This window comes from Eufriesea mexicana, unplaced genomic scaffold (genome assembly GCF_001483705.2).
Source record: "Eufriesea mexicana isolate 0111107269 unplaced genomic scaffold, ASM148370v2 scaffold2467, whole genome shotgun sequence".
Taxonomy (NCBI): Eukaryota; Metazoa; Arthropoda; class Insecta; order Hymenoptera; family Apidae; genus Eufriesea; species Eufriesea mexicana.
This window is the reverse complement of record NW_016910588.1, coordinates 1,808,515-1,835,028: the sequence shown is the minus strand read 5'-3', so window position 1 is coordinate 1,835,028 and position 26,514 is coordinate 1,808,515. Positions and strand designations below refer to the sequence as shown.

General features: G+C 32.9%; 1 protein-coding gene across 1 annotated transcript in view; it reads left to right on the top strand.

Annotated features, from left to right (window-relative positions):
• The window catches only part of LOC108550080 (uncharacterized), a 57,978-nt gene that overhangs the window by 10,586 nt on the left and 20,878 nt on the right, over positions 1–26,514 (top strand). The window contains exons 3-5 of the mRNA XM_017903687.1: positions 11,586–11,652; positions 17,717–17,882; positions 20,045–20,273. Coding sequence (XP_017759176.1) covers positions 11,586–11,652; positions 17,717–17,882; positions 20,045–20,273 — 462 coding nt within the window. The remainder of the gene's footprint in view (positions 1–11,585; positions 11,653–17,716; positions 17,883–20,044; positions 20,274–26,514) is intronic.

The following is a 26,514-nucleotide window of genomic DNA, read 5'->3' as shown; positions in this document are numbered from 1 at the left end:
ATATCATTATTATTAATATTTTATTATATATTATTATTTTTATTATTATTATTATTGTTTAAAAAAGTTTCTGCTAATAAGGCTGATGATATTTTCTGAACAGTAAATTAGAAATCATATAATAATTAACACGTAGAATTATTTAATTTCGATACCCCGCACACTGTTAAATTACATTAAATTTGATATATTAATTAATATCGATTTTCCAAATTTTACGAAATGGCGACTGAAGGGCGCCCCTCGAGTGCAAAGGGTTAAACCAAAGTATAAATACAAATATAATATAATCAAGATATTTTATAATGAAAGATGGAAGATGAAAAATAATATAAATATAATCACGATATGTTATATGTATATTACATTATTTTCATTTTCACATCACATTGAATTCAGTACACGAGTATTCTTAAATATCAACAATGTACAACCAAAACATTTATAGTCAATTTTATATATAATACAGATACACTTCATAAAGTACACGTATAAACAATTACAATATTTCAATATTAAATGAAAATAGAAATTTCTCTCAGAAATTTAGCAATTTTTTCTAATTCATCCCTGATTCATATAACCGAGGTCATATAATTGATTTGTCTATGTAGTATGTACATATATTTAGTACACATAATACGTCTATTATATGTACAATGTATGAATATATGAGCCGTTCACTGCAAAAATTGATTAACTCCATAAAACAAAAAGTAGAGAAATGCAATGAAATAATGTATATTGTTTTTTAAAATTCCCTTTATAATTTAAATCGAAATAAATATCGTAGAATGCATAAATACAAATGTAACTTTCATCTAACGGTATATAAAATTTATAAGAAAAAATAGCCAAAAGGCAATCGTTAGTTATGTTACCATTTTTATGTTACTGGAAGAGTTAATCGATTTGGCAAGTGAAAAAAGTAATAAATTTAAATTTTACTAAATTTTACTTAAATTCTGATAAGACGGCACTAAAAAATTCACCGTTATCATTCATGGCTTGCTAGTGCATTTGAGTTGCATTATTGCAACGATTTACATTAGAGTACGGAGTTAATCAAAGTGACCTCTGAAATAAATTATTTATTATTCAGTGGCCAAAAAATTTTTGTCGTTTAATGGTGTTAATCTTAATTATCGGGGAAAGTTATTATAAATATAAAAAGTAATGACTATACCAAGTGCTTTGACACTTAAATTTAAGATTTTTCAAAAAGTGGAGTTAATCGATTTGTGCAGTGAATGGCTCATGTATAGAACGTGCTCTGGTCACGAATCATTGACCACCAATTACATATCCCTTTAATTGGTCAGCTGAAAGATTATAAAATCGCAAGGAGTGTCTTGTAGATGGTATCGACTAGATAGCCAACACCTATGTTAACGTTATTTTCTTTTCTTATTACTTACAAGAACTCTCTGCATTTGCTGAGTAAGGTATCCTTTAGCCTTGGATATAGTTCTGGTTCTATGGAAAAATATTTTATGGTGTATAATTGTTTGCCATGTTCTAACGCACTTCTCCTGCTCTTTTAATGTCGTGTCACATACTTCTTATCCTTAGTCACTGTCATGATCAGAGACATAATAATTTTATTAATTATAATGATTATTATGATTATGGATCATTGAATAGACGAGTGCTAGTTTAATTTTAGTTCATGCCATGAATGCAGTCTTGATATAATTTTCTAAGATTCCTTTAATGTAGTCGGTTGTCGCTGGAATGCTAGGTAGGCAAATTAGTGCATTCTTCTTGGTTCCTTCGTCGTATATCTTTTGCTTCTGTTGAAGTGAAATTCCCAGTGATTGTCGATTAAACCACAAAATTTGGAATAACAACAATAAAATTATGCAAGTGACTAAAATTATGTGCTAAATTTTTTGTAAAATTAGCGATACTCTTTATTATATAATTTAGCATTTGTTTATGACATCATGTCAATATAGTACTCTATCTTTTTAAAAATTAATGAAGTTTTGAATATCACAATTTTTAACTTGGCACATTTAATTTATTATCAAAGAATATTTAAATTACAACAAATTTTGATTTTATTAAAATAAATATAGATTTGAGTAGGAATAAGCTTTACAATTAATTAAATTTTTAGGATTTTAAGAGCTTTTAAATTTTGGCAAATTATGATAACAATTTTTATCATAATATAATACTAAATTCACTCGATGATAATTCTACATGCAAAAATAAATCAATAAAAAAGGAATAACATTTTTTCCACTTAAAACTTCCTTTTTGAAAAACAGAAAAAAATAAGTTAGAAAATAGGCTAAATATTCGTGTATTAAGTGAAAATTTCCAGATATAAAATTTCAAATTCTGTTTGTTCTGGTATTACTATACATGTGCAATGTCACAATTTTCTTCTTATTATTGCAATTGTCTTTTTTCCATAATGTTGGTCTGTACTATCTACATTTAATAATACAAGCACAGACAGAAACAAAAACTTCATTCCCCAAAATTTCCAATTAATACACAAATATGTAACTTCTTTCTGTATTTTTAAAACGAAATCCTAAATAATGGAATATTACTATGTATCTTAATTTATTTTTACATGTTTTGGAATTATCACTAGGTACATGACGATTTTTGGAACACCTAGAACATGCTGTTGTATATCAGATTAATTTCAAGAATACACAAATATCTGACAAAAAGCAATATTTTCTTTTACCGAAAATGATGACGATAAAGGAGAGATTATCACTATTAAACTTCCTGACGCGACAGCTTGTTTATTTTCCGCTCCCAATCTCCTTGCTCATTCCCAGGATGCTGGATAACCACAGTTTCATCATTGAACCGATATCGATCGCCATTAAGCCAATGGTTTTATCCGACACGATATTTCTTTCCTTCTCGAAGCTCCAATTCGATTCTCGACGAAATTCTCACAGCAAGAAATTTGCATGCGTGCGCTATTCTCCCTACCTCCTGGTTTGCTCTACCTTCCTTCACCGTTTTCAATCATCTCTCGACGTTATTTCTCCTTTCCACCTCCTTTCAGCCCTCCTGAATATCTGTCTTGCGCTAACTCGATGCCTCTTATTATGCGAAACAGCCAGATTGGAGTGATATCATAATAATCATCAATAGATATCATGTTTTCCCATGAGATCCTGATATAGGGTCGTTTTAATTAGGTGCTTTATTCTTTGAATGTAGTGCAAATGTACAGTGAACACAAGTGATTTGTTTCGTGTTGTATTAAAACTGTGTTCAGTGAAATTTTTAAGTAATGGAATTTGGAAGAATGCATTCTGTGCTGTATGTCGGAATCGCGTATTTACGGTACTTTGGTGGAGATACGGACCGTGGTGGCGCTAGTGTGTTCAGTGGTAAGGCGCCGTATACTTACGCTTTGTGGAGATACGGACCATGGTGGCGCTAGTATGTTCAGTGGAAAGACTCCGTATACTTATGCTTTGTGGAGATACGGACCATGGTGGCGCTAGTATGTTCAGTGGAAAGACGCCGTATACTTACGCTTTGTGGAGATACGGACCCTGGTGGCGCTAGTGTGTTCATTCGAAAGACGCCGTATAATTATGCCTTGGTAAATTTGTATGAAAATGTTCAGAAAGTTGTAGTTCTTGAAATAAAATACTCTCGCTAAGCAAAATCGACACTTCAAATTTTGAGAGTTTAGAGTTTCGAAAGCTTCGAAAATTTCGAAATTATATGAAATTTCAGATCCAAAATTACACAGAGTGTTAAGATGATTTCGAGAAATATTATATGACATTTGTGGAAATTATTAATTATATTAATTTTCATTTTTCAACTGTGTGCTTGTAAATAGTGTAAACCTAACTTGCACAGGACCTTAAAACGCCAACTATAATCAAATCTTCAAGGCTTATATTCCTGTTGTTCGAAAGATTTGTTTCTCTTTATCTTCTGCTGTAAAATATACTTTTTATCTCCAAACACTAATTTCTTTGGTAAATCTCTTCCAATTTTTAAATTCTATAAAGCAACTGTTCCAAACCTATAGTCGGTAATGTAGATTTCTTTCCAAGATGCACCTGCTATATCATAGACTGCAAATGGACCAGTCCTATATTATAACGACCCAAAAGCATGCTCATAACGTAATCTTCGCATCTAATTGTCATATCAGGAATTAGATATTTAAGAAGACGTGAACGAAGTGCATTTTGAGTAATAAGTTTTTCCAAAGATTAGGGATTTCTTAGCAACTTTTTAAAAGCACTAATCCCCTCTCCTCTTGTCGAAGTGAGATGGATGAAACACGTGTGGAAAAAAGTTGAAACTCGTAAAGGAGTTCGTAGCTTCCAGAAGGAAGTCGAAATGGTATCGTTGAAGTTCGCGGAAAGGACTGGTCAAGATTTGGAACGAGCAACGTGAGGGACCAACTGGATCATCTGGGATTATTCGACAAAAGTTTCTAAGCTGCTTCGTAATAGCTGAGTTTGTCATCCAATTCAGAGACTAAAATTTCGTATTACCCTAGTCCATTAAATTTTCCCCAGTATATTAATTCATTTCGCCAATGTGCAGGACAGGGACAGCTCGTTTCGTTGGAATGGAGTGAAGTAAGCAAGATATAGATATTTCCTACGTTTACTTTTATTTATCACAAATGAACCAAATTAGGATTACTTGGGCTATAGATTAAGTTCTTAATAAATGAATAAAATTCCAATAATATTATAATACCAAGAAAAATTAATTGTATTAAAAGCTTGTCTTCTTTAATTCGATGCCTAGCTTTGTATTCCTATAATTGAAGTAAAAGTTATAATATAAAAGATTAATTTTTATATAATATTAAAGCAACTTAAATATTTCTCATGATGTATAATTATGATGTGATACGAGGAACTACCAGAAAGAGAAAATTATTCAAAAAATTATTTTTTTGCATTGTTTCTAATTTTGATAAAGGTATAAGGTTGACTGATTGCTTTATATGCATAATAAATAAAAATGTGAACAAATATACTAAAATAATTTTTAGCTAAACTATTATTATAAATTGTAAATTAACTGTACAATTATATATACAAGTATAGTTCAATAGAATATTAAAATTCAACAAAACAATGTGTGATGACATAACACATAAACTCAAAACTCTTATTCTCAGTTCCATGCAACCACTATTCTACGTAACATGTAAAGTATTATAAAAAAATAGTTCAATTATAAAATTTTGCAAATTTTTAATACCGACTTAAAGAAATAAAAAGTATGAAATTAATATAAACCTTAAAATCAAGCCTTTAAATTAATATCAATTTTTGTGTTTAAAACAAATTCTATGTATATATTCTATCCATATGTACATATAACATATAATCGATAGTAATGTAATACATAAGTCGATATATAATCTATATACTTACGTATTAAATATAAATCTTGCATTAAAATGAATAAAAACAAAAGTGGATATTAAAATAAATTTTCTTTATTAAGAATTAAAAATAATTTTAATAACTTCGATAGAATTGATCTCAGAATCCAATTATGTTAATTAGACGTTTTTGAATTTGTCTGAATAAATACAATAAATTCACCAAGTTTTACATTTTTCTCTTATAACATCCTATACACCCACACTTACATATTCTCCTTCCCTCCATTTTACACTTTCTTTCACTTACCTCTCGGCATGAATGTTCTCACGACACAGTTGACTATGTCTCCCCGAAACCTTGGGTAGCCCCAGACTTTTCTTTCACAAGCCAATCTCGAGTGCGCACGTGTTTGGTCCTTTCATGCATCTGTAACACTGGAAATTTACTCACTTTTATAAATATTCACTCCAAATTCCCATTCCCACTCCTGCATTCTTAATATCGAGTACTAGGAAAGCAGAAGTTGAAATAGAGATTGCAAAAATACAAACTCTCGTTCGCAATACTGGATAAACAGAATCTGAACAACAAATAAAATCCAAGAAATAACGGAACCCATTAGAAGAGTCGAACATGTTTCATCCATAGCGCGAGCTACCTGAGAAACTACATTGTTATAAGGTAACCTGTGCAACGTTCATTCTCAGAACGGTAAACAGAAACTTCCTGACGGAGGAAGAACGAAGGGTGGCTATTGTATCATGTATACATGTACAGTATATAGTGACTTAGAGCGGCTTTCGAATTTTAATTACGCCATACTGACGATTCCATGCACGCATATGCGAGAAAAGTTGGCCTGGCCTTTCACAGAATTTAAGGGATTGAAAAGGGTCGCCCAGAAATTGGCCGAAACTGCCTGCTCTTGGCCCTAGGCTACTCAAACAGGCAGAAAAAGACAGGAAGAAATAAAGCGGGGAGTTTCCTTTGAGGCTGCGAACAATATGGAAATAAAGGTCGGTATCCGTGTAAAAGTTTTAGTGTCACTTCTACCTTCGAAGGTTTACTGCTCCCTAGGGAGGACCTTCTTTCTTTCCTCCCTATTCCCCACCTTCTATTTTCTCCGCCAACCGGTTCACCTCGCCTTTGCCACGCGAGGAACTGCGGGATAATCCCGTGGGCGACCACCTCGTCAACTATCCTCGTCATCGTCCTCACCCTCTTCAGCTTCCTGATTCTTTCCTTATTCCAACAGTATCCGCGTGATTGATACGTTTCAGCCACGTAAATTCCAGTCTCCAGCGTGTATTTTGCGCCACTTCTTCGTCTAATTGACCTCTCTTCCCCTGCTATTCCGAGGAAAAGGTGTTGGAATAGGTAGGGTATTAGGGTATCGTTTGCTTGTGAATGACTTGGTATTGAATCTTGATGGACTAGTTTCTGATGAACTACAGCCCTATTTCTGAGGATACGTTGAGAGGTAGCGTGGAAAGATGATTTGGCTAGGCTGTGTTGGATAACTAACGATTCGTTGGCCCTTAGTCACTAGAAGGGCCTGGCTGATAAACGCAAAAACTAACATTATATAAGCACCCACAAAATTTGCGAAAGATCAGTTTAGTTTTTTCTTCTCCGGCGACTTGTATTTTTCCAACGTAGCCTTGTTGCTAGAACCCGTATTGTAAAAGTCCGGGTTCCAACAGCTGTCTGATTGACAGAAGAGTAATATTCCAGTCTTTTGTTCACACGTATTCTCATTGCTGGTCAAGATGATCACATTTATGAGCGTATCAAGTGACAAAGAATCTTGTACCACTTGTGTGTTTTAACACGTTGACTGCCACGCGCATTTTACATGGTTTGCCCATGACGTCAACACGAATATTTTATTATGCGATGCATATTATGTTGAAATATTATTTACAACAGATAAGGTGAGTTGTATAATCGCGTTTAATGTATTTTTCGTGGTGGGGGTCACCGGTGACCCCCGCGGCGCTGTAGACCATTTTTGCCATTATCAATTGTTTAAAAAGCAACTCGAAAAAATATTTCAATTCCCGATTTTAGGATGAAGTTAGCGATGTATTTAGTGAAATGTTCCGATGACGAAGATTGCATTTCATCGAGCAATTACGTACAGAAAAAACGTCGTCACGAATTTAAAAAGAAACCTGGAAGCGTGCGAAATGTAAGGCGATTTTGCAAAGCGTGCTATGAAAATAATTCAAATCAGCTAGGAAGAATGAGAGCAAAGAATTGCACTAAAAAAGTGGCGACATATTGTGCCGACTGTTTTGGTTCACCTTTTTTTTGTATAAATAAAATTATTTTCGCATGTTCTGTATGGCATTAATTTCTTCGAACCATTATAGTAACAATGGTACTATTTAAAAATTTATCAGTATCGATATTTACTCTAATTATGTATTTTTACTAATGGTCGCGTCGCCGGTCACTGGTGGCCCTCATGGCAGTCAACGTGTTAATGTCATCTTTGCTGCTGTTATTCTGAGAAAGAGGTTTTGGAACAGATTGTGGATTTGGTTCTATTAGTGCGAATGCGTTAGGTCCAGTGATGGCACGAATGTAGACATGTATATTTTTGGAAGTGCGAATGAAAGATCTAGAATGCGTGGTATTGTGCAATTGTTATAGGTTAGAGCCAATATGTGTGAGAGTCAGTTTGTTATGAAAAGCGTGAAGGTGAACAGTGACGAGATAATAATAGCATTAAGAGAAAATTCACCACACATACCTAATCGTTGTAATCTTTTTCTGCCGTGTGTGTATTATAATTCGTAATAAATATATACTTGTTAAACAGCAAACTCAAACAGATGAGGTATTTGGAGGTTGAATTGTTGTTAGATCTTGATGGACTAGTTTCTGATGAGCTAGATCATTATTTATGAGGGTTTGTTGAGAGGTAACCTGTAAAGATAACTTAGCTAGACTGGTTAGTTATAGAGTATTAGTGCAGTCTTTATTCACACGAATTTTTACTGTTAGCTAGCTAAGTCAATCACATTTACAAGTATATTAGGTGAATAAAATAAAGGATACGAGAAAATGTATCAAGATAAAAAGAGATTGGTATAATTAGGAATAATATTAGTATAATTAGCTATTCTTTCATATTTTCTGGCGAGGAGACATCTTAACCACTCTGGTACTGCGCTTACTGGCCACGAAACCTTGCTTACAGTCAGCACTCATAGTGTGCACGATTCATTCTGCTGTGTATTGACGACGAATCCGTTTTGCTCTTTTACAGATCTGTGATGAGGAAATTTTTGAAGCACTGAAAGCTTGTTTACATTACAAGCAGCTTTACTTGTAATGTAAATCTGCAGAGCATATGTTTGTATTACGATATTTCTAAACGTTCACAATTTTATTTTGGTAAATGAGAAATTAGAAAATTTCACCATTTACGCTGGCAAGAAATTCACAAACGCGTGTGTCTGAACGATCCAGCGTTTCTGTGACAATTGCTCGACGACGTGTATACCACGTGGTTGGCGATTCTGCAACAAAAGCATTAAAACGTGCGTGGCACGTCTTTCCAACGCAAGTGGTTAACACCTAGGCTACTGTGAGCGCCCATAGGCGCTTAGAAATTTTGCGTTTGTGACACGGAGGTCGCCAATAGGCGCTTAGAAATTTTGCATTTGTGACACGGAGGGCGTCTATAGGCGCTCGGCTTAGTTTCACTTCCTGACACGGAGGGCGCTTGTTTTCACAAAATGGCGCATATCGTAACTCAGTTCTTGCCCTATGGTACGGCCGTTGCGTATCAAAATCTGTCGTAGTCAAGGGGTTAATGCAGAACCAAAGTAAAAGTTCTTGACCGTCACTGTATATCGTCAATAGGTCGTCCTCAATTGGCGACGGTTAATGACGAACCAAATTTCTTGAGGAACGTTGTGTTTATTGTGGACTGTATTTTATGTAGTTGTTTCGGATAACTCTTCTGAACTCTTCAAATGTTATTGACTGACTGACTGGTACTGACTCTCTCGGTGGTTATATAATCCTGGTCTCTCTGCTGATTGGTTGCTATGATGTTGGGGGTGTATGTTAACTTCAGCGTCCTTCGGTGGTGGTGGTTGTTTAAACAATCTAGATAATTGTGCTTGTCTTCTTGAAGGGTGATATATAGTTGTTTGTTGCGGATTACCTAAGTGGTGGCTTAGGTGCTAAAGAAATCAAAGGGCGCTGACAGTAAGGATATAAACAACCTTCTACTTGGGACATTGCGGTCCTAGGGCCTCATCAATGGTACTTGAGAACTTTCAGAGCCTTCACACGGTCTATTCTAAACAAAGGGCCGAACGAAATACCGGGACGACATTCCAAGGCTTAACTGTCACCTAAAGTCGACGATAGGCTGTTCGCGTTCATCTCTGGCTGTCGACTATAGTCAATGCTCGTACCGAAGTGGTTAAGGAAAGAAATGTATTTTTGTTATCCTTTAAACTTGGCCAGCCTCAAAATTTTTAGGCTATTCCTAATTCCTAATCAGTTACCCTTAGGTTGATTAGTGTAAAAGCTCGAAGTGTAAATTCAACTATCGAAGTCAGTGCTAAATCTAGAACAGTTGGATTTGACTTTCTCTAACTTTCGTCTAAACATGTAACAGATACAGTGTCGCAGTTAGGTTGATTCCAGACATCCAACTCTCTAACTTTTATTTAAATACAAATAGTAAATAGATGTTGGTTTAGTCGATGCATTAGTGGCGTTGGATGACACTTCTGAGACTAAGAGGTCATCTAGATGTCTCAAGGGGCAACGTGTAAAGAGATGCAGGTCAATGAGGAAGTCACACTTAAAGAGAAGTAGTACTGTGTACATTGATTGGCGATGTGCTCTGTCCTGGGTTTATGACACGTTCACTGCTGTTGATAATGAGATACCCAGTACCTAACAATCCACATGATCGATATTCGTAGAAGTGCTGAAGTGTTATTTCTATAAAATACAATTTCTAGATTTTAAGACTTTTATTCTAATTAAAATATTATATATAGTACACTTGTTTGCTATGAACATAGTAGTTATCACAACATTGTTGTATTCATTTATAATAGGGACAGTAAGAAAAATATGACATTCAATATTTATATAAGATATTATTACATGCTGTGGAGGAGAATATATTTTCACAAGTCCAATATAACTTTTAGTCAAAACAATGCATGTATACATATTAAATATTTTATGTTATATTATTACGTATATACAGGGTGTTCCATGCAATTTCCATACTTCGAATAATTTATGAAGATGACATAATATCAAGATATTGAAGAATATTAACTTCTGTGTGAAAAAGTATTAGTTTTTATTACTCCTGAACCTAATAATTGATTTCTTGAAATATTTATTAAACATTATCATAAAAATATTTTGATATAAACAATATAACATTTAACTCTTATATAAACAAGTTTTCAGACTACATATACTCAAGTATACATTATACATATCAGCAGTATATGTTATATATAACTGTAAATAATATATATTACAGCGTGTTAAATATTTCTTCAAAAACCAGTTTGTCTACGAAAAATCTCACAAAATTCATCAATTGATATTCTAATATTTTTGAAATTAATTTTCGAATTGATTATCCTAATTAATAATCTATTTTATAAATATTCGTGAGTGGTACGTTTAAAAATGAACCAATCACTGAACAATTATATAATTTTCTAGCTTTTTATTTATTCCAATAATTTATTCCATAAATTTATTCCACGTAGCATAAAAATATTTTGATATAAACAATATAACATTTAACTCTTATATAAACAAATTTTCATACAACATATACCCAGGGTATATTATACATATCATATTTGCAATAAATTTTAATAATAACGGTAAATAATATATATTACAGCGTATAAAATATTTCTTCAAAAACTAGTTTGTCTACGAACAATCTCACAAAATTCATCAATTGATATTCTAAAATTTTTCGAATTAATTTTCCAATTGATTATCCTAATTAATAATCTGTTTTATAAATAATCGTCAGTGGTTCACTAAAAAATGAACCAATCACTGAACAATTAAATAATTAGCTAGCTAAATTCAACGAAGTCTTAAGCAGTATCGGCGCGATGCCTGCTGTGCTAAATTAATGTACATCCTAATCACGTAGTCGAATGGAGGTTCATTCACGCCCTCGTTATTGTCCTGTTTCAGATACTAAGGGACATCCGGCAGGGTTTAATGCAGCTTGGTCGGGACGGACGGGGTCAGCTCCCTGGAGGTGAGTACGTCAAGGAGTGTAACCTCTAGCTAGTTGTCGCCTTGTCTCTCTGCGACTTACAGTCAGTCTGCTCGGACCTACACGCCATATCCTTAGCTCGTCCGTGTGCGCGCGCATCTGCAGAGCGCGCTAGTGTGCCTACCTCGAACGGAGCGTGCACGTGCCAGCTAACCTGAGAATCGACTCCCAAACGCCTGACACTTCGTACGTTTCTCCGCACCCTCGAGGGACTCATTTAGCGCGTTCGTTCTCCGATGGCTCCTTTCGTAGTTTTCCTTTTTTTCTTCTCGGCAAATCTCGGTGCACCGAAACGAAATTGCCCCGTAGACAAGAATTTCTTAAACGAGCAAGTTTTGAAAGAATACTTCGTGTTTGCTTCTGGCTGACCTTACCCGGAGACATCGAGGGCAAACTAGGTTGAATTTATATTGTCTCTTTTCTGCATTCATCTGCTGTTTCTCTTTCGTGTTATCTCGGGATTGTAAAATTAATTACTAACTAGCGTTCATTTTCTTTCAGATTTTATTTCGTTTATTTAGCGTTATATTGTTGCATTAATAGGTTATGTTGGCACAACGTTTCCAATTTTGTCACTAAATTTTAGATTACGGTTCGAGATTGAGAGGAATAATCTAGTTTTTGTTGTAGAACGTTAAATTGATAAACTCAATTTTTTGTTTTTCTATGAAATATCGATATAATTGAAAAATAAGTCTTTATAAAATTGTAGCACATGGTGTTTTAATACATTAATCGTATTTTCTTGATAGATTGGTAATAGACAGATAGGAGTGAAAGTATTGATATTAGAAATATCCATGTAATTAATTAATGGACGAATTTATATGACATTTTTGTCTCATGTAGTGCCATAAAATATATTGACAACGTTTCTCGCCAAAAGCATAGGACACTTTATATATAACATTTATATAACCTTCATAAATTATCATTTGTGAGGGTCAGGAAATCGTAAAGATAAATTTTAATAATAATATTTTGTTCATCTAGGTGCACGTCAGTTAGAATTGTGGTAGTGGTTACATAGATTTTTAAGTATATATGTTTGGTATAAGTGTGAAGAATGTTTGTGTGGAAGAATATATGTGTGTATCGAGTATGACTAAGAGTCGTGAAAAACAGTTAGTGCTTGGAGGACAGTCAATAGAAAAAGACGTTGTGTGTAAGAGAGTCGTGTAAAGATTATATGGCAGAGAGAAGCGAGTCTATTTTAACTAATTCAATTATAATTTTTGTTCTGTTATTAAACTGTTAAATAAATACTGTTATTATTTCATCCACCATTAACAATGATGTCCCTGTCTACAGGGTATTTCACCTAACCTTGTCACTTGAATCTCAAATGTATTACCTCTAAGCCAGTTCGTGCAGCTATTTTTATGTCAGATAAAGTACATTTATTTATTTTAACGAAACTTATAGATAGAATCGAAATCACTGAGTGGTCCAAAATGATTTGTGTTGAAAAGATAAGTTTAGTGGTATACAAAAATCAATCTAGGATATAAGGTGTGAATAAATAGTTTATAAGACCTAAATTCCGAGAACGAATGTTTATATAAACTTTAGATAAGAATTGGAAGATTATGCGATCTGCGTCATGTACCCTCTTGACACTCTTTTTTTTTTTGGTCAGTCGCTCTAGAGAAGCACTCAACGATAGATACACCTTCCTCGAGTAATAACAAAATTTAAAAGAAAATTATATATATCGTAATTATTTTAGAATTATAAACTCACAATTCTAATAACTTGATTCCTTAACACTAGGTTTACAGACGCTATCTGTATACCTATTTCTAAGGACACCTGTCAAATTGACAGGTGAAAGAAACTACGTGCCTTTTTTTTAACGATCAGTTTAATTTAAAAACAATTATATATTATATTAACAGTCTTAATATAAGTTAACGAAATCTGTTACCATCGTATAATTGGATCAACCCTTCCGTCAAATTGACGGGTTCCGTAAATCTAGTGTTAAAATGATTGGGAACTATTTAAATGTTCGAGTCCTCCTACCAAGATAATTCTGGGACTTTCTCCAATCGTTTGTGGGGTATGAGATAATCCAATCGTATTGCAATTCTGACATTCAATTGTGCAACATTCTCCAAGCTCAAGAAAAATTGCTGCACACAAAGAATCCTTTGTCTTAGAAAATCGAGTCGCAGTCCAACTTTCACGAGCCTCTGAGGTGATGTCGATTACCGGTGAGATTGACATGGCTGAAGTCCTGGTTTTCATAATCGCCGTTGCATTCCAGCCAAGCTAAAGTCTCCTTAAAAATACACAATATCTCGGCCCCCCCTAATGACTTCCCTCAAAAGCTGCATTGTCCTGCAGCGACCTCATCGCGACCCAGCACGTGTTCTTAACAACGTCTCTGGTGTATTTAACCCCCTAACTACTATAGACGTTGAAACTTACGCAACTACTATAGGACGTTTCGCAGACCGCTAATGTTTATGCATTATTGCATACATACGAATACTGAATAAAGATCAAATCCAATAGTTCTTGCTTTTTATAGCAATAATTAGAGTCTGATTGAACAATAGCAAACGTATTCAAAATTTTTTCCTTATAATTATTTGTTATCAGGATTTGTGTCCCTTTTCAAGTATGTACTTTAGTTTGCGATGTTTCTGTTTGTAGATTTCCATTATGAAGGATGTAGTAAGGATCGGATTTATAAAATTGAATTTTTAACTTTGGCTATTGTAGCGTTCTGTTTATCGTATACCTAGATTGTCCTAGAATGCTTATCACGCGTCAAATTAACATTACGTGACTAGTTGTAATAATAAGGATCCCGAAGTGTGTGTTGATAAAAGAGAGCGTTTATTTATAGGAAGTATAGAATAGTTATAATGGAGACGTTGAACGGAGTACCGTTTCGAACACGCGTTTATACGCGTAAGTAAGATGTTTCAAGGATCGGTGTCGAAGACGAACTGATTTCTCGAATTTGATCTATGTCGTGTCTCGTCGTGTCCTGTCCGTTGTTTTCTCCAGTTTAGTTCTGATTGGGCAAAATTAACGTTGGTGGTGGAAAAGTAAGGAGTTTTAATTGGACAGAGGGTGTGACGGAAGGACCTTTGGCTGAGGAGTAGGAAACTGTCAAGAAGCCGATTTTTGATGGGCAATGACGTGATTTATAAGTGGTGTCCGTCCGTCGCTTGTTGGGTCTGTCACACGTGGGTCCCATCTGTCGAGTCTGGTACGTGTAAAAATTCCTAAACTTTCACCTTTACCTTTACAACTTAATCCGCTAGAACGGCAGTGAGCCACATCTATCCTCCGGAATTGCAGTCGCGATATAAAATATATTGTAAACCGTTAGGTCTGTTAAAAGTGTAAGCCTTAGAATAAAAATCATGTTATAAACACGCTCTCCGGGACGGAACAGACCCCTTCAGCCAGGTTTTTATAGGTTCTATGATGACCCTTTGCGTCACTCAGTCCTGCTTCGAAAATTGATAAGGTTGATGGTTCCTCGAAGCAAACATAGATCCCGATGCAGGATGACACCATCCAAATAAAGACTCCTCTCACAAACAAAGAAATAGAAAAGAATATAGTATAGTAGGCATCTATTGGGATTATAGGTAAAAAGAGATAACTATCTGTATTTTATAATTATCTTTATTCTATCCTAAGGAAGGTATATCTCAAGTATTCTGATTGTTCACGTAGAGAGTCAACACTATAGTGAAGAAAAAGGGTATGCGATTGCAGCTCGTCCTAGTCCCCTAATTCTTATCTAACGTGTGAAATAAACACTTCACGTGTTCCCGGAACCTCTTCGGTGCATAGTTTAAAGATACATTTGTTTCTCCTGATAGATTGATTTTCGTAAATACGTTAAGACATGTCTTATTTTCAACAGCATTCAACATAAAATAGAGATAAATACATCAAGTAATGGGCAAAAGTAAGTGAAAAGCGATTCATATCCAAAAATTAGCAAACAGATCTTACAATTTAAGTAAAAAAAAATAAAATAAAGTACGATTACGCTAACTTCGTTAACACCTGAAATAAAAATTATTAATTATCCCAAATACCTAATTTGTCTATATCAGTCACCCTATATCACAAATAAACAGTCACATTTTAGGTATAAAAATATAAATACGTTTTAAAAAATCTTTAAACAAAGGCAAAACTGGCTTAATTTTCTCAATGCTCAAGGTTACAGAAATAAAATGAAATAATAGTAGAAAATAATGTAAAATAAAATTAAAAAAACTACACTATCTTCCTACCTCAGCATCTAAAATAAATATTATTATCCACTCTAAAAATCAAAAATCAAGGCACAACCTTTATATTCCTCTTCCAAGCTATTAACCTTCCTAACCTCAAAATCAGTCGCTTAATAACCACCAAATAATCAAACATCCTTTACAACGTTTCCAAGAAAGGAAAACAATAAATACCAAGCATCTCGCAAACGAAAACTTATTAAACCGTTCGTTCAATTACGAGGGATAGGAGAAACGATTGGCTGAACGGCATATATCTGCCGTAAAGAGGATCGAACGAAATACCAGGAGTAATGTTTCGGACATCCTTTAAATTTCGTATTACCGATTTATCACTGACTCGGCAGTTTTATTTGCAATCGCGTCGTCGACGAAGGCAATGGTGCCGGGCCAGAAGCCCCTCCTGTGTGCTGGCTAATCTCGTTATCGTCAACAACCGTCGACTGCTTTCTCCGCGGGCTCGCTTTCCCGATCCCCTTCCTCGTTTTTTCCCGTGCCCACACGCACGTGCACGATCCTCAGACGCTTGATTTCGCTCGGTCTTTCGCACCAGCGGCACTCGAGGTCTTCTCGCGTCTCGAATTACCACGCATTAGCGCGGTGCTACACTTTGCCAAAGGTAACAGCTTGCTGTTTCTCTCCCAAGGATTTTATCATGCCCCGTTTCTCCTGGCGGAAGAATAAAAAGCGTTTAATGCGACGGCGATCGAACTTTCCTATCGCGAGAATGGGTCTGAGCGAGCCGCGGGTGGGGGAACCGTGCGGTCGAGTAGTGGGGGAACCGTGCGGTCGAGTAGTGGGGGAACCGTGCAGTCGAGTGGTGGGGAAGTGGGATTGGTTTCGGTAGACATTTCGTATCGCTTCTTGGAATTTGCTCTTTGATCGCGAATGGAATTTATTTCGTGGTGGGATCGGGTTAATAAATCTCAACAAGAACTTCTACTCTTAATTATATTTTAAATTTCTTAACGGTATAAACGGTGCTGCACGGTGGACTTCGGAAAAATAATCCTTTGAACCTTTCAGTAAAAGCCCCATGGGCTCTATGATACCAGCCCATTGCGTCATTCAGTTTAACTTTGAGGAACCATTCAGCTTATCAATTTTCCTCGAAGTAAAAATAGATCCCGATGCAGGGTAACAGCAACAAATCAGAAATCAAAAGTAAAGATTCCTCTCACAATTTTGATTTTTGGCAGGTTATTTCTTCGTTTATTTTTTCTTTTATATATTACATAATTTGTGTATGTATTGATGACTATTTTTGTATACGGTGAATAATAAATTCCAGAAAAATTGTACGCTATAAAAGTTGTGCTATGTAAGGTTTAGACTGTATATAAATAAAAATAGGGTTACAATTTGAGATCCAGGAATGAGTTTTTAGAGCAGTGGTTCTTAAACTTTTTTAGGTTGTGTGGTGAGTATATAATTATCGATTGTTGATATTTTATTGATATTTCATGATACATCAATAATAATATCATTGAAATATCGTTAAGTCGAATACTCGTTAATATTACTTCCAACTTTATTTTGTATAAAGAAAATGTTAAATTAAATTTTCGTTAAATTTTCAATGAAACTACAAAATTAATTTTCTTTATCTTTTATTAAGAATTAAATGCACGAGGAGTCTAACCTTTAAAATTAAAAAAGAAAGTGGGAAGGTTAATTTTCTATACAAACAAAATCAAATGTTTGTGCTTTAAATATAAATAAAAGTATTGTAGTTAAATTGTCTCTGATTAACCTCTCTTTTTAATGTCCAGATGACACTTATATGTACGACGAAGATGCACGTTGCGGAGGTGGATTAGGTTTGGGTCCCGGTGGTCAACACTGGTATGACGAACCTCCATATGAATCAGATCCTGAGGATTTCCTTATGGGAGCAAGCGGAGGGCCTGTGCCAACTGCAACTATTCAAAATGGAAGGTAAATACAACAAAAATATGTTTATCCACACGTGAGCCTTTTAAAAGTTGAACCCTATTTTCTCACGTCACAAACTTTCCATATTCGCCACCAGAGGGACACTCACCGAGATATACGTTTCTCGAAAAACCTCACTGAATCCACTTATAGCAAACACTGTTTCTGATTCAAACGTATTCCATTTTTAACTTGTGGGACTTTTAGAAGGAATTCCATAACGACGAGATCATTTATCTATGAGTCCCTTTTCTTAAGAGTCCCTTTATCCAAGAGGTTATTTGCACATGAATATCCATGAGTCCTAGAACGTATTCCATAGCGAAGAAACCAATGATCTATGAGTCCCTTTAGCTATGAGTCCCATTTCCCGAGAGTCCCTATACTTGTAAGTCTCAGAATAAATTCTATAGCGATGAATTCATTTATCTATGTTTCCCTATACCCATGAGTCCCAAAATGAATTCCATAACGACGGAATCTATGTATATATGAGTTCCTTTGTTTGTGAGTCTCCTTTTCTAAGAGACTCTTCACTCGAGAGGCAGGTTTTTCACCCATGAGTTCCTTTATATATGAAGCTCATGAGTCCCTTTTTCCATGGGCCTCTTTACCTGTGAGTTCTTTTATCTGTGAATCTTTTTACCTATGAATGCTTTCATTCATAAGTCCCTTTATCCATAATTTACTCCACTTTCATCCATCAATTTATCCATTCATGAGTCTAATAAAAGGAGGCCCAAATAGAACGTCGCCGTTTCCTATTTAGTATCGTTTCTTCTATCTTTCTTTTCCTTTTTCTTTCTGTAATATATTTCACTATTATACTGATAATTTGTTAATTTTGTTTTGTAGGAAATTATATAAATTTCAATAAAATTATATAAATTATATAAATTTCAATAAAATTATATAAATTATATAAATTTCAATAAAATTACATAAATTATATAAATTTTGTAAAAATTATATGAATTTCAATAAAAATAGGTCAGTTTGGCATTTAAGTAACTCATATAATAAAATATATAAAATTTAAAAATTGTATCGGCATTAAGGTTTTGTAATATAACAAATAAAAATGATTCAAGCTTGTAAGACATATTTAGAGAATGTTTAGTGATATTGAATATTTTGATACGAATTTTTATCAGCATTTTAAATTGCAGTTTTAATTTCCTCGTAATAATAATATTGTATATTATCTTATGATATAAATATGGAATATAAAGTTGGGGAATATAAGGATAATATTTTCCATATTTGTTCCTTAATTAGCTCTATATTTTCTGTCCAAATGTAATACAGCTTTTAACGAAAGTAAAAATTTTAAACTTCCCACCTTTATCATTACATCAATATTGCATTATTAAATATCGATGTTAAATTATTACTATTTAATATTTAATTATTTACACTTCATTATTAACATATAATGATAAACCAAACATTCGATAATTCAGAAAATATTAAAATATTTCAATCAAATAAACTGAAATTATAGGATTATGATTAACCTTTTGCACTCGAGAGGCAACTCTCAGTCGCCATTTAATCAGATTCTAAAGATCAATGTTAATTAACATATCAAATTTAAAATTACCTAATGATGCGTGGAGTATCGAAATAAATTAATTCTACGTCCTAATTTGTTTACGATTTCTTATCTACCGTTTTAAAAATATCGTCAACTTTATGGCAGAAAGTCTTCGAATTGCTATCTTCCTGTAAAATCACCGAGTGCAAAAGGTTAAACTGTGATCCCTCGAGGAATATTAATATTAATAATAACACGTATTCAATAATTATTAAATTATTATTCATACTTGACACTGCTATTTACATACAATTATCAATATTTAATAAGTAAATACGTAATAATAAATAATAATTTACATTTGAATAATTAATAAATAAAAATATCAACGACTAAAAATAAATAATAAATTAAATGACAAATAATAAATAACAAATAACAAATTAAATGAGAAAATTAAATTACAAATAATAAATTAAACATTCGATAATCCACGAAGTACCAAAATATTGCAATCAAATAAATTACAATTAAAAAATTAGATTTTAACCATAGTCCTGTGAAAATTACATTTAAATTACTCACATACCGAATCGTTTAATGACTCGAGGAACGTGTTTCATTGCAGAGTATGTTTCACGCTAAATCTGAGGCCAGAAAATAGAAGCGAGGGGATTATTTCTCTTCGAACTGCCGGAGACATCAGTCTCCCACGAGATCGTTCCAGGAAAGGTGCAACTTCGACAATGCGAGGACTTATTGTGCCACAAGGTCACAATAATCCACCAGCTATCATACCACTTACGCACTCGAGAGCTTCTCGAGAAAGTGGAGACTACGCGAGCAGCGACGTCCAGGTAAATTCGCACAAAGAAATCCCCTAACGAAAGATGCCAGATATAGTCTTATCAGAGCAGTAAATGGCGTGAACCCTCAGACGACATTGAAGCACTTTGTCATTCGCGATACCATAAGTAATTATTCCCGTGTCTAAACTTGCCAAATATTTTTATCTTCGTGAAATATAATTCGTGGAACCCTATTTTATTTAGGGTTCCATTCTTTACTTTCGGGATAGATCCGAGAGATTTTGATAAATTACCGATCAAGAAATTCTTTTTATGCGATTTACTATTTGAATCAAAATTAATAGCATTGTAATTAAATTTCTAGTATAATATAGGTATTACACGTCATAGTGTTAAAGCATTATGACTAGCCTTGTTACTTTTTATTAAATAGGCTTGGGATTTAATATTGCAAATTCTGAAACCTTATCGAAGAAGATTTTTTCCAATGTTAGTAGAAAGAAGATCAAAGTAATACTAATAACAGCGGTTCCCAACTTGTGATATGATGATATGATTACTGATGATATGTTGAATATTTTCAGATAGTACGTGGACTGGATTTCAATTTTATCAAATTTGAAAATTACGTATAATGTATTAATTCATATTGTACTAGAGAGGTTGAGAACCACTGTTTTGAACGTTATGTTACTTGAAAGTTACATATCCATATGCCTGTTCTTTAAATTTTATTCCATTTTTCTATCACTGTAGAATTATTTTCTATGAATACACCATTGAATTAGAATTCAATAATTATCTTATAGTAATTATCATTTTTCAGATCAATTATGATCTTTTTCTTTAATGACCCATCTAAGAGTTCTGGTTGTAGAGGGTTCAACTTGAACTTCTTGTCAGTCCTTTATTAATACAAAGAAAAAATATAAATATTGAAAACGATCAAACAACAGATTTATTTAATTATTCTTATTGAGTTACTCATGTATGAGCATTGATATTCCTTGAATTTTTATATTTTATATCGTCATAAATTTTGGAATAGTTTATTTATGAATGTTACATTATGGACATACAATAGTTCTCCAGCTATATAAATTCGTCTCATGTTCAATAAATATTTAATAAACTATATTTGCTGAAGAATAGCTAAATAATAGCACAATAGGTAAAAATTTAATAAAATGAAAATAAATTTTTACATTATCATAAATTTTGGAATAGTTTATTTATGAATGTTACATCATAGACACGTATTCATATAGATTTCGAGTTATATAAATTCGTCTCATGTTCAATAAATATTTAATAAACTATATTTGCTCAATGATAGCTAAATAATAGCATAATAGATAGAAATTTAATAAAATGAAAATAAATTTTTATATTATCATAAATTTTAGAATAGTTTATTTATGAATGTTACATCATAGACATACAATAGATCTCCAGTTATAGAAATTCATCTCATGTTCAATAAATATTTAATAAACTATATTTGCTCAATGATAGCTAAATAATAGCTCATTAGTTAAAAATTTAATAAAATGAAAATAAATTTTCGAAACTACAATTTCGTTTCAATAATTATAATTATATTGTATATAAATAGAAAATTTGAAAGAAATTAGTCACATACTCTCACTTGAATTCCACATCTTCATGTCAGTAGAAATTTTATATATGTATAGTTATGTATAGTTGTGTTTAATTTATTTGATATTACCTTTCAAGGTGTCAAAATCATTAATAAGTCAGATTTTGATCTTACTCTTATGAAATACATTTAATTTTTGGAGTACAGTAAAACTTGTATGTATATAGTAAAGTAAATAACCTTTTAGCATATAGTCTTCAGTGTGATATATCACCATCACCATAATATTCACTATAACTATAAAATATTATTTCTGTTTATATTGTCATCGTTATAGACATCACCAATTGATTTCACTTAGACTTTATTCTAATTTTATTACAATTAATAATATCCTTACTTAGATCACTAACATAAGCTCTAATATAGTCCAGTGTTGCCACTACATTTCTAGGTATATTGATTGCTATTAGGTGAATCCTACTATAGTCACAGTAACTTTGCTTGAATTTATTTATATTGAAAAATTGATCAAATAAATCGTCAAAATAAATATCGTAGCTTAAATATAATCGTTCCAAAATACGATGAAGTACACCTAAAAATTTTACAAAAATAAAAGTTACAGAAGAATTATTGAAATAAAGAATATACAAAGTTTATAAATATTAATGAAAAATGTTAAGCGAATTTACAAATAAAAAAGTTGGTTTATAATAAATATGTACAATATTGTGTATACATTGCAAGTAAAAGTTCGATATGCAGATGAATGCGATGCATTCGATTACACGCTTCCAAATTCAATTTTCTCGAGAACGAAAATGATGTAGAAAAATTGTATTTTACGTTCTCCACTTGCTCTTTTTCGTGAAGTCATTTTTCTGCTAGCTGCACCACGAGTTACATAGTATCTCGTATAAATGCATATGTAGTACACTATCGACGAAAAGTTTGGAAGTACTAGCATTTTTCGATACCTTTTACATTCCCTTTTACGATGTAAATTACGCGAGAATAAACTAAAACAAAAATTAGAACAACGATATAAAATAATTTATTAAAACAATATTATAAAATTGGTATAATAATATAAAATAGTAATTTATTAGATATTTTACAACAATAATCAAAATTTGGTATTTTACAATAGCAATCATTAATATTCACAATTTCCTTTTTGAATCAATTTTTGTAAGTATAAATGCAATAATAAAATAGACAATACTATAGACATTTTGTCACATTATATTATACATTATCATGTATCTTTTAGTAAATCGAAATAATTTGCTATTTTTCAAATAGCTACATCTTTTCTCTCCCAAAATGTATTACTTTTGAAAAGTACAATAATTCAAAAGTACAATTGAACTCATTGTATTATTCGTCACTCTAATTACATATTTTTCAAAATGAATCATAAATTATCATTTACATCAAAATTAATTAATTTAATTCATTTACTGGAATTAAAAACATTTTACTTATTTCTTTCTTCCTAGATTATCATTTGGAAACTATACTGCTTCCAAACTTTCTGTTGGTAATGCATACACATTTATATATATGAAATAGAAAGACTAGTAGCAAGACTAAAATCAGAATTAAACGAACGTAGCAGGCAAAAATGAAAATAGGTATACTTTTGCATGAAATTATAATTATATGCAATTATTTGCAAAAATTGTTAATAATTTATCAAGAACCTTTTTTTCCAAAGATTAATGTCTGCCACTGATTGCCACAAATATAATTAAAACAAATTTCAATTAATTTTCAACATAAGTATTATAATTATACATTTCTACATTTTTTGATGCAAAAGAAAAATTTGCTATTTTCATTTAACATTCATAGTACATGGAATATTTTAAAATAGACGATCATTCTTTGTATGAAAATAGTGCTATTCGATCACTAGAAAAATACATATAATTATTCAAACGATTATGTATCAAGATTGGTCCAGATAATCGAGGTTCTACTTTTAGACGATTTCTTTTGATCTATAGCTGTATCGTTTTATACACAATTCATAAAAGCAGCCAGTGATACGACTGTGAATCGATAGTGAATCGATAGTCACCTTGACTTAGGTAGTCTCAGGACCCCAAGCATCCCGCCCACCTTGGCAGCTAAAGGGTTAGGACAGTGATGGCGTGGGTCAATAGAGGGACTAGGCTCAGTAGGAAGCAATACCCGTGTTCACGGCTCGGTATTCTGTGTTAAGGGTTTATTATACTTCTATTCCCATTGAGACTACAGACATTAGGTTCCAGTAGTTTACGTGGCTCGTAGAAATGCAGATTTTCTGCGTCCAGAGGAGTCTTCTTAGTCTCTGACTTCATCGGTCCCCTGTATCCATAGCTTCCATTATTTCAAAAATAACCACGTCCAACATCAGTGCCATAAACCCTACAAACCCAATGATCAGATTATACTCTTTCATTGGCGTTCAGGGTAAAACTGTCTTTTCTTTTTAGAAGCTGATGTTTCGTCAAGGTAGTCTTCAAGAAACCACGAAAGTATGCAAATAATTGTTATCTTTGTGTCGTACAAATAGTCTTGGGCTTAAAGTCACTCAGAAAATAACTGATAAAACATTTGTTGCACGAAAATTTGGTATTTTGAATGAGACATTCAGTACTATAATGTTACCTTTAGTTTCTCTTTTCTTTTTTCTGATTTAAGTCTTTTAATCCTAGCACTCGAAAATTTCTCGTTATAAAGATGTAACAATTCGAAGCTTTTCTTATATTACTAAACTCGGTAATACAATTTATGTTAAAATAAAGAAAATCGGGTGTATTTCGTTTCAATACTTCGTGTGCAATTACTCCTAATGTATTGTAGTTATTGCCTTATATTCGTCATTTAAGTTCAAAGTATTAAAACAAACGATGACTGAGAATAAGTGGTAATAGTATATGTAATAATAATTCATTTTTCCATCGTTTGTTACTTAGAAAAACCTTGTTTTGATCCTTTTATAATAATTTCTTACGTCGAGTTTAAAAAGTCCCCTAGACCGTGAATGTAACAATTTTTATAGTACACGTAGCAAATCAATTATAAAATGAATTTTTAATATAATATTCAGAACTGAAGAACAAATATATTCGTAAAAATTTGATTACAATATTATCTGAAAAAAGGTTCCATAATTGACCAAAATTGGCAAATTGACTAGATTTCGTCAGCAGTTTTATTTCTAATGAAATAAACTTTTCAAGCGGGTGCAAATAATCAAAAAATTCTCTAGTTATCATAACTCTCCACTTATATTAATAATTTGCATTACAAGAAACTTTTTAGTCGATCAAACAGCGACTTCAACGCTCTTCTTCAGTACGTAGTTTCCACATTTTCAAATAATTCTTACTTCTAAAAATGAAAAATTCGAAATGTGAATTTATTTATGCGATAAACTTGCTTTTCCATCTTCATTAATGAAAACGAAGTTAAATAATAAATCACGGATTATCAGTGTCTTCATAACGGCACCAGTAAAGTACAAAGGATCGAGTTTAAATATTAACCCTTTGTGCTCGACGATTCTTGTGGCTAAAGAAGGGTACGAGTTGAAAAATTTTGTGCTATTAAGCTGATGATATTTTTGGAGCAGTAAATAAGAAATCGAATAATAGTTAACGCGTAGAATTATTTAATTTCGATACCCGGCACACTGTTAGATTATTTTAAATTTGATATATTAATTAATATCGAGCTTCGAAATCTTATCAAATGGCGACTGAAGGGCACCTCTCGAGTGCAAAGGGTTAACTCTTTGCACTTGGCGATTTTTTCGTTAGAGAAAAATAGTAATTCGAGGACTTTCTGCCAAAAAGTCTAGGATATTTTTAAAACGGCAAATAATAAATCGTATGCAAATTAAGTCGTAGAATTATTTTACTTCGATATTCCACGCATCGTTGGGTAATTTTAAATTTCATATATCAATTAACATCGATATTTAGAATTTGATTAAATGGCGATTGAGAGGCACCTCTCGAGTGCAAAGGGTTAAAGGAATATTTTTGAAAATTCGTTACAGACAATTTACCAAAAAAGAATCCATAGATTCACGAATTTCTTTTTCACAAATGTCTTCAAATGCGTCAGTTTCTAAATATCATACATAGGATAGCCATGGGTCAAAGCCATTAATGGTAATTTACAACTTTGCGGTCCATTTACTTCGTTGCACACGTACAATATACCATTGTCGAAACTTACAAATGGGTTTCGACTATTATGCTTTTACACGCGCCGTTCGTACACATTGAGGGAACAAACATCAACATCTTCGAGCCTGGAATCGCGAGATTCCTCCAGATTAGACACGTAGCTAAGCAGACGGGTCTGGTATTCATGAATATGGACTTTTCTTACCGGTTAGCTGCGCATCATCAAGGCTTTCGTCTCTGGTGTGGTCTCGTCGTGCCACATATTAACAAATCTCTCTTGAATCCACGTACGATGTGCAGGTTATACATTCATGCGGATATCTGTGCGAACTAAACCATACATCCCTTTCTCGCGACTCGCTGAGATCGCTTAACGAACCGAACATAACGAATTGGACGTTGTGGAATTTTGCAAATCGAATAGTTCCAGGTTTCAGATGATATAGATGCATCGTAAAATATATATCGTACGAAAATTTTGAACGTTCTATAATGCGGG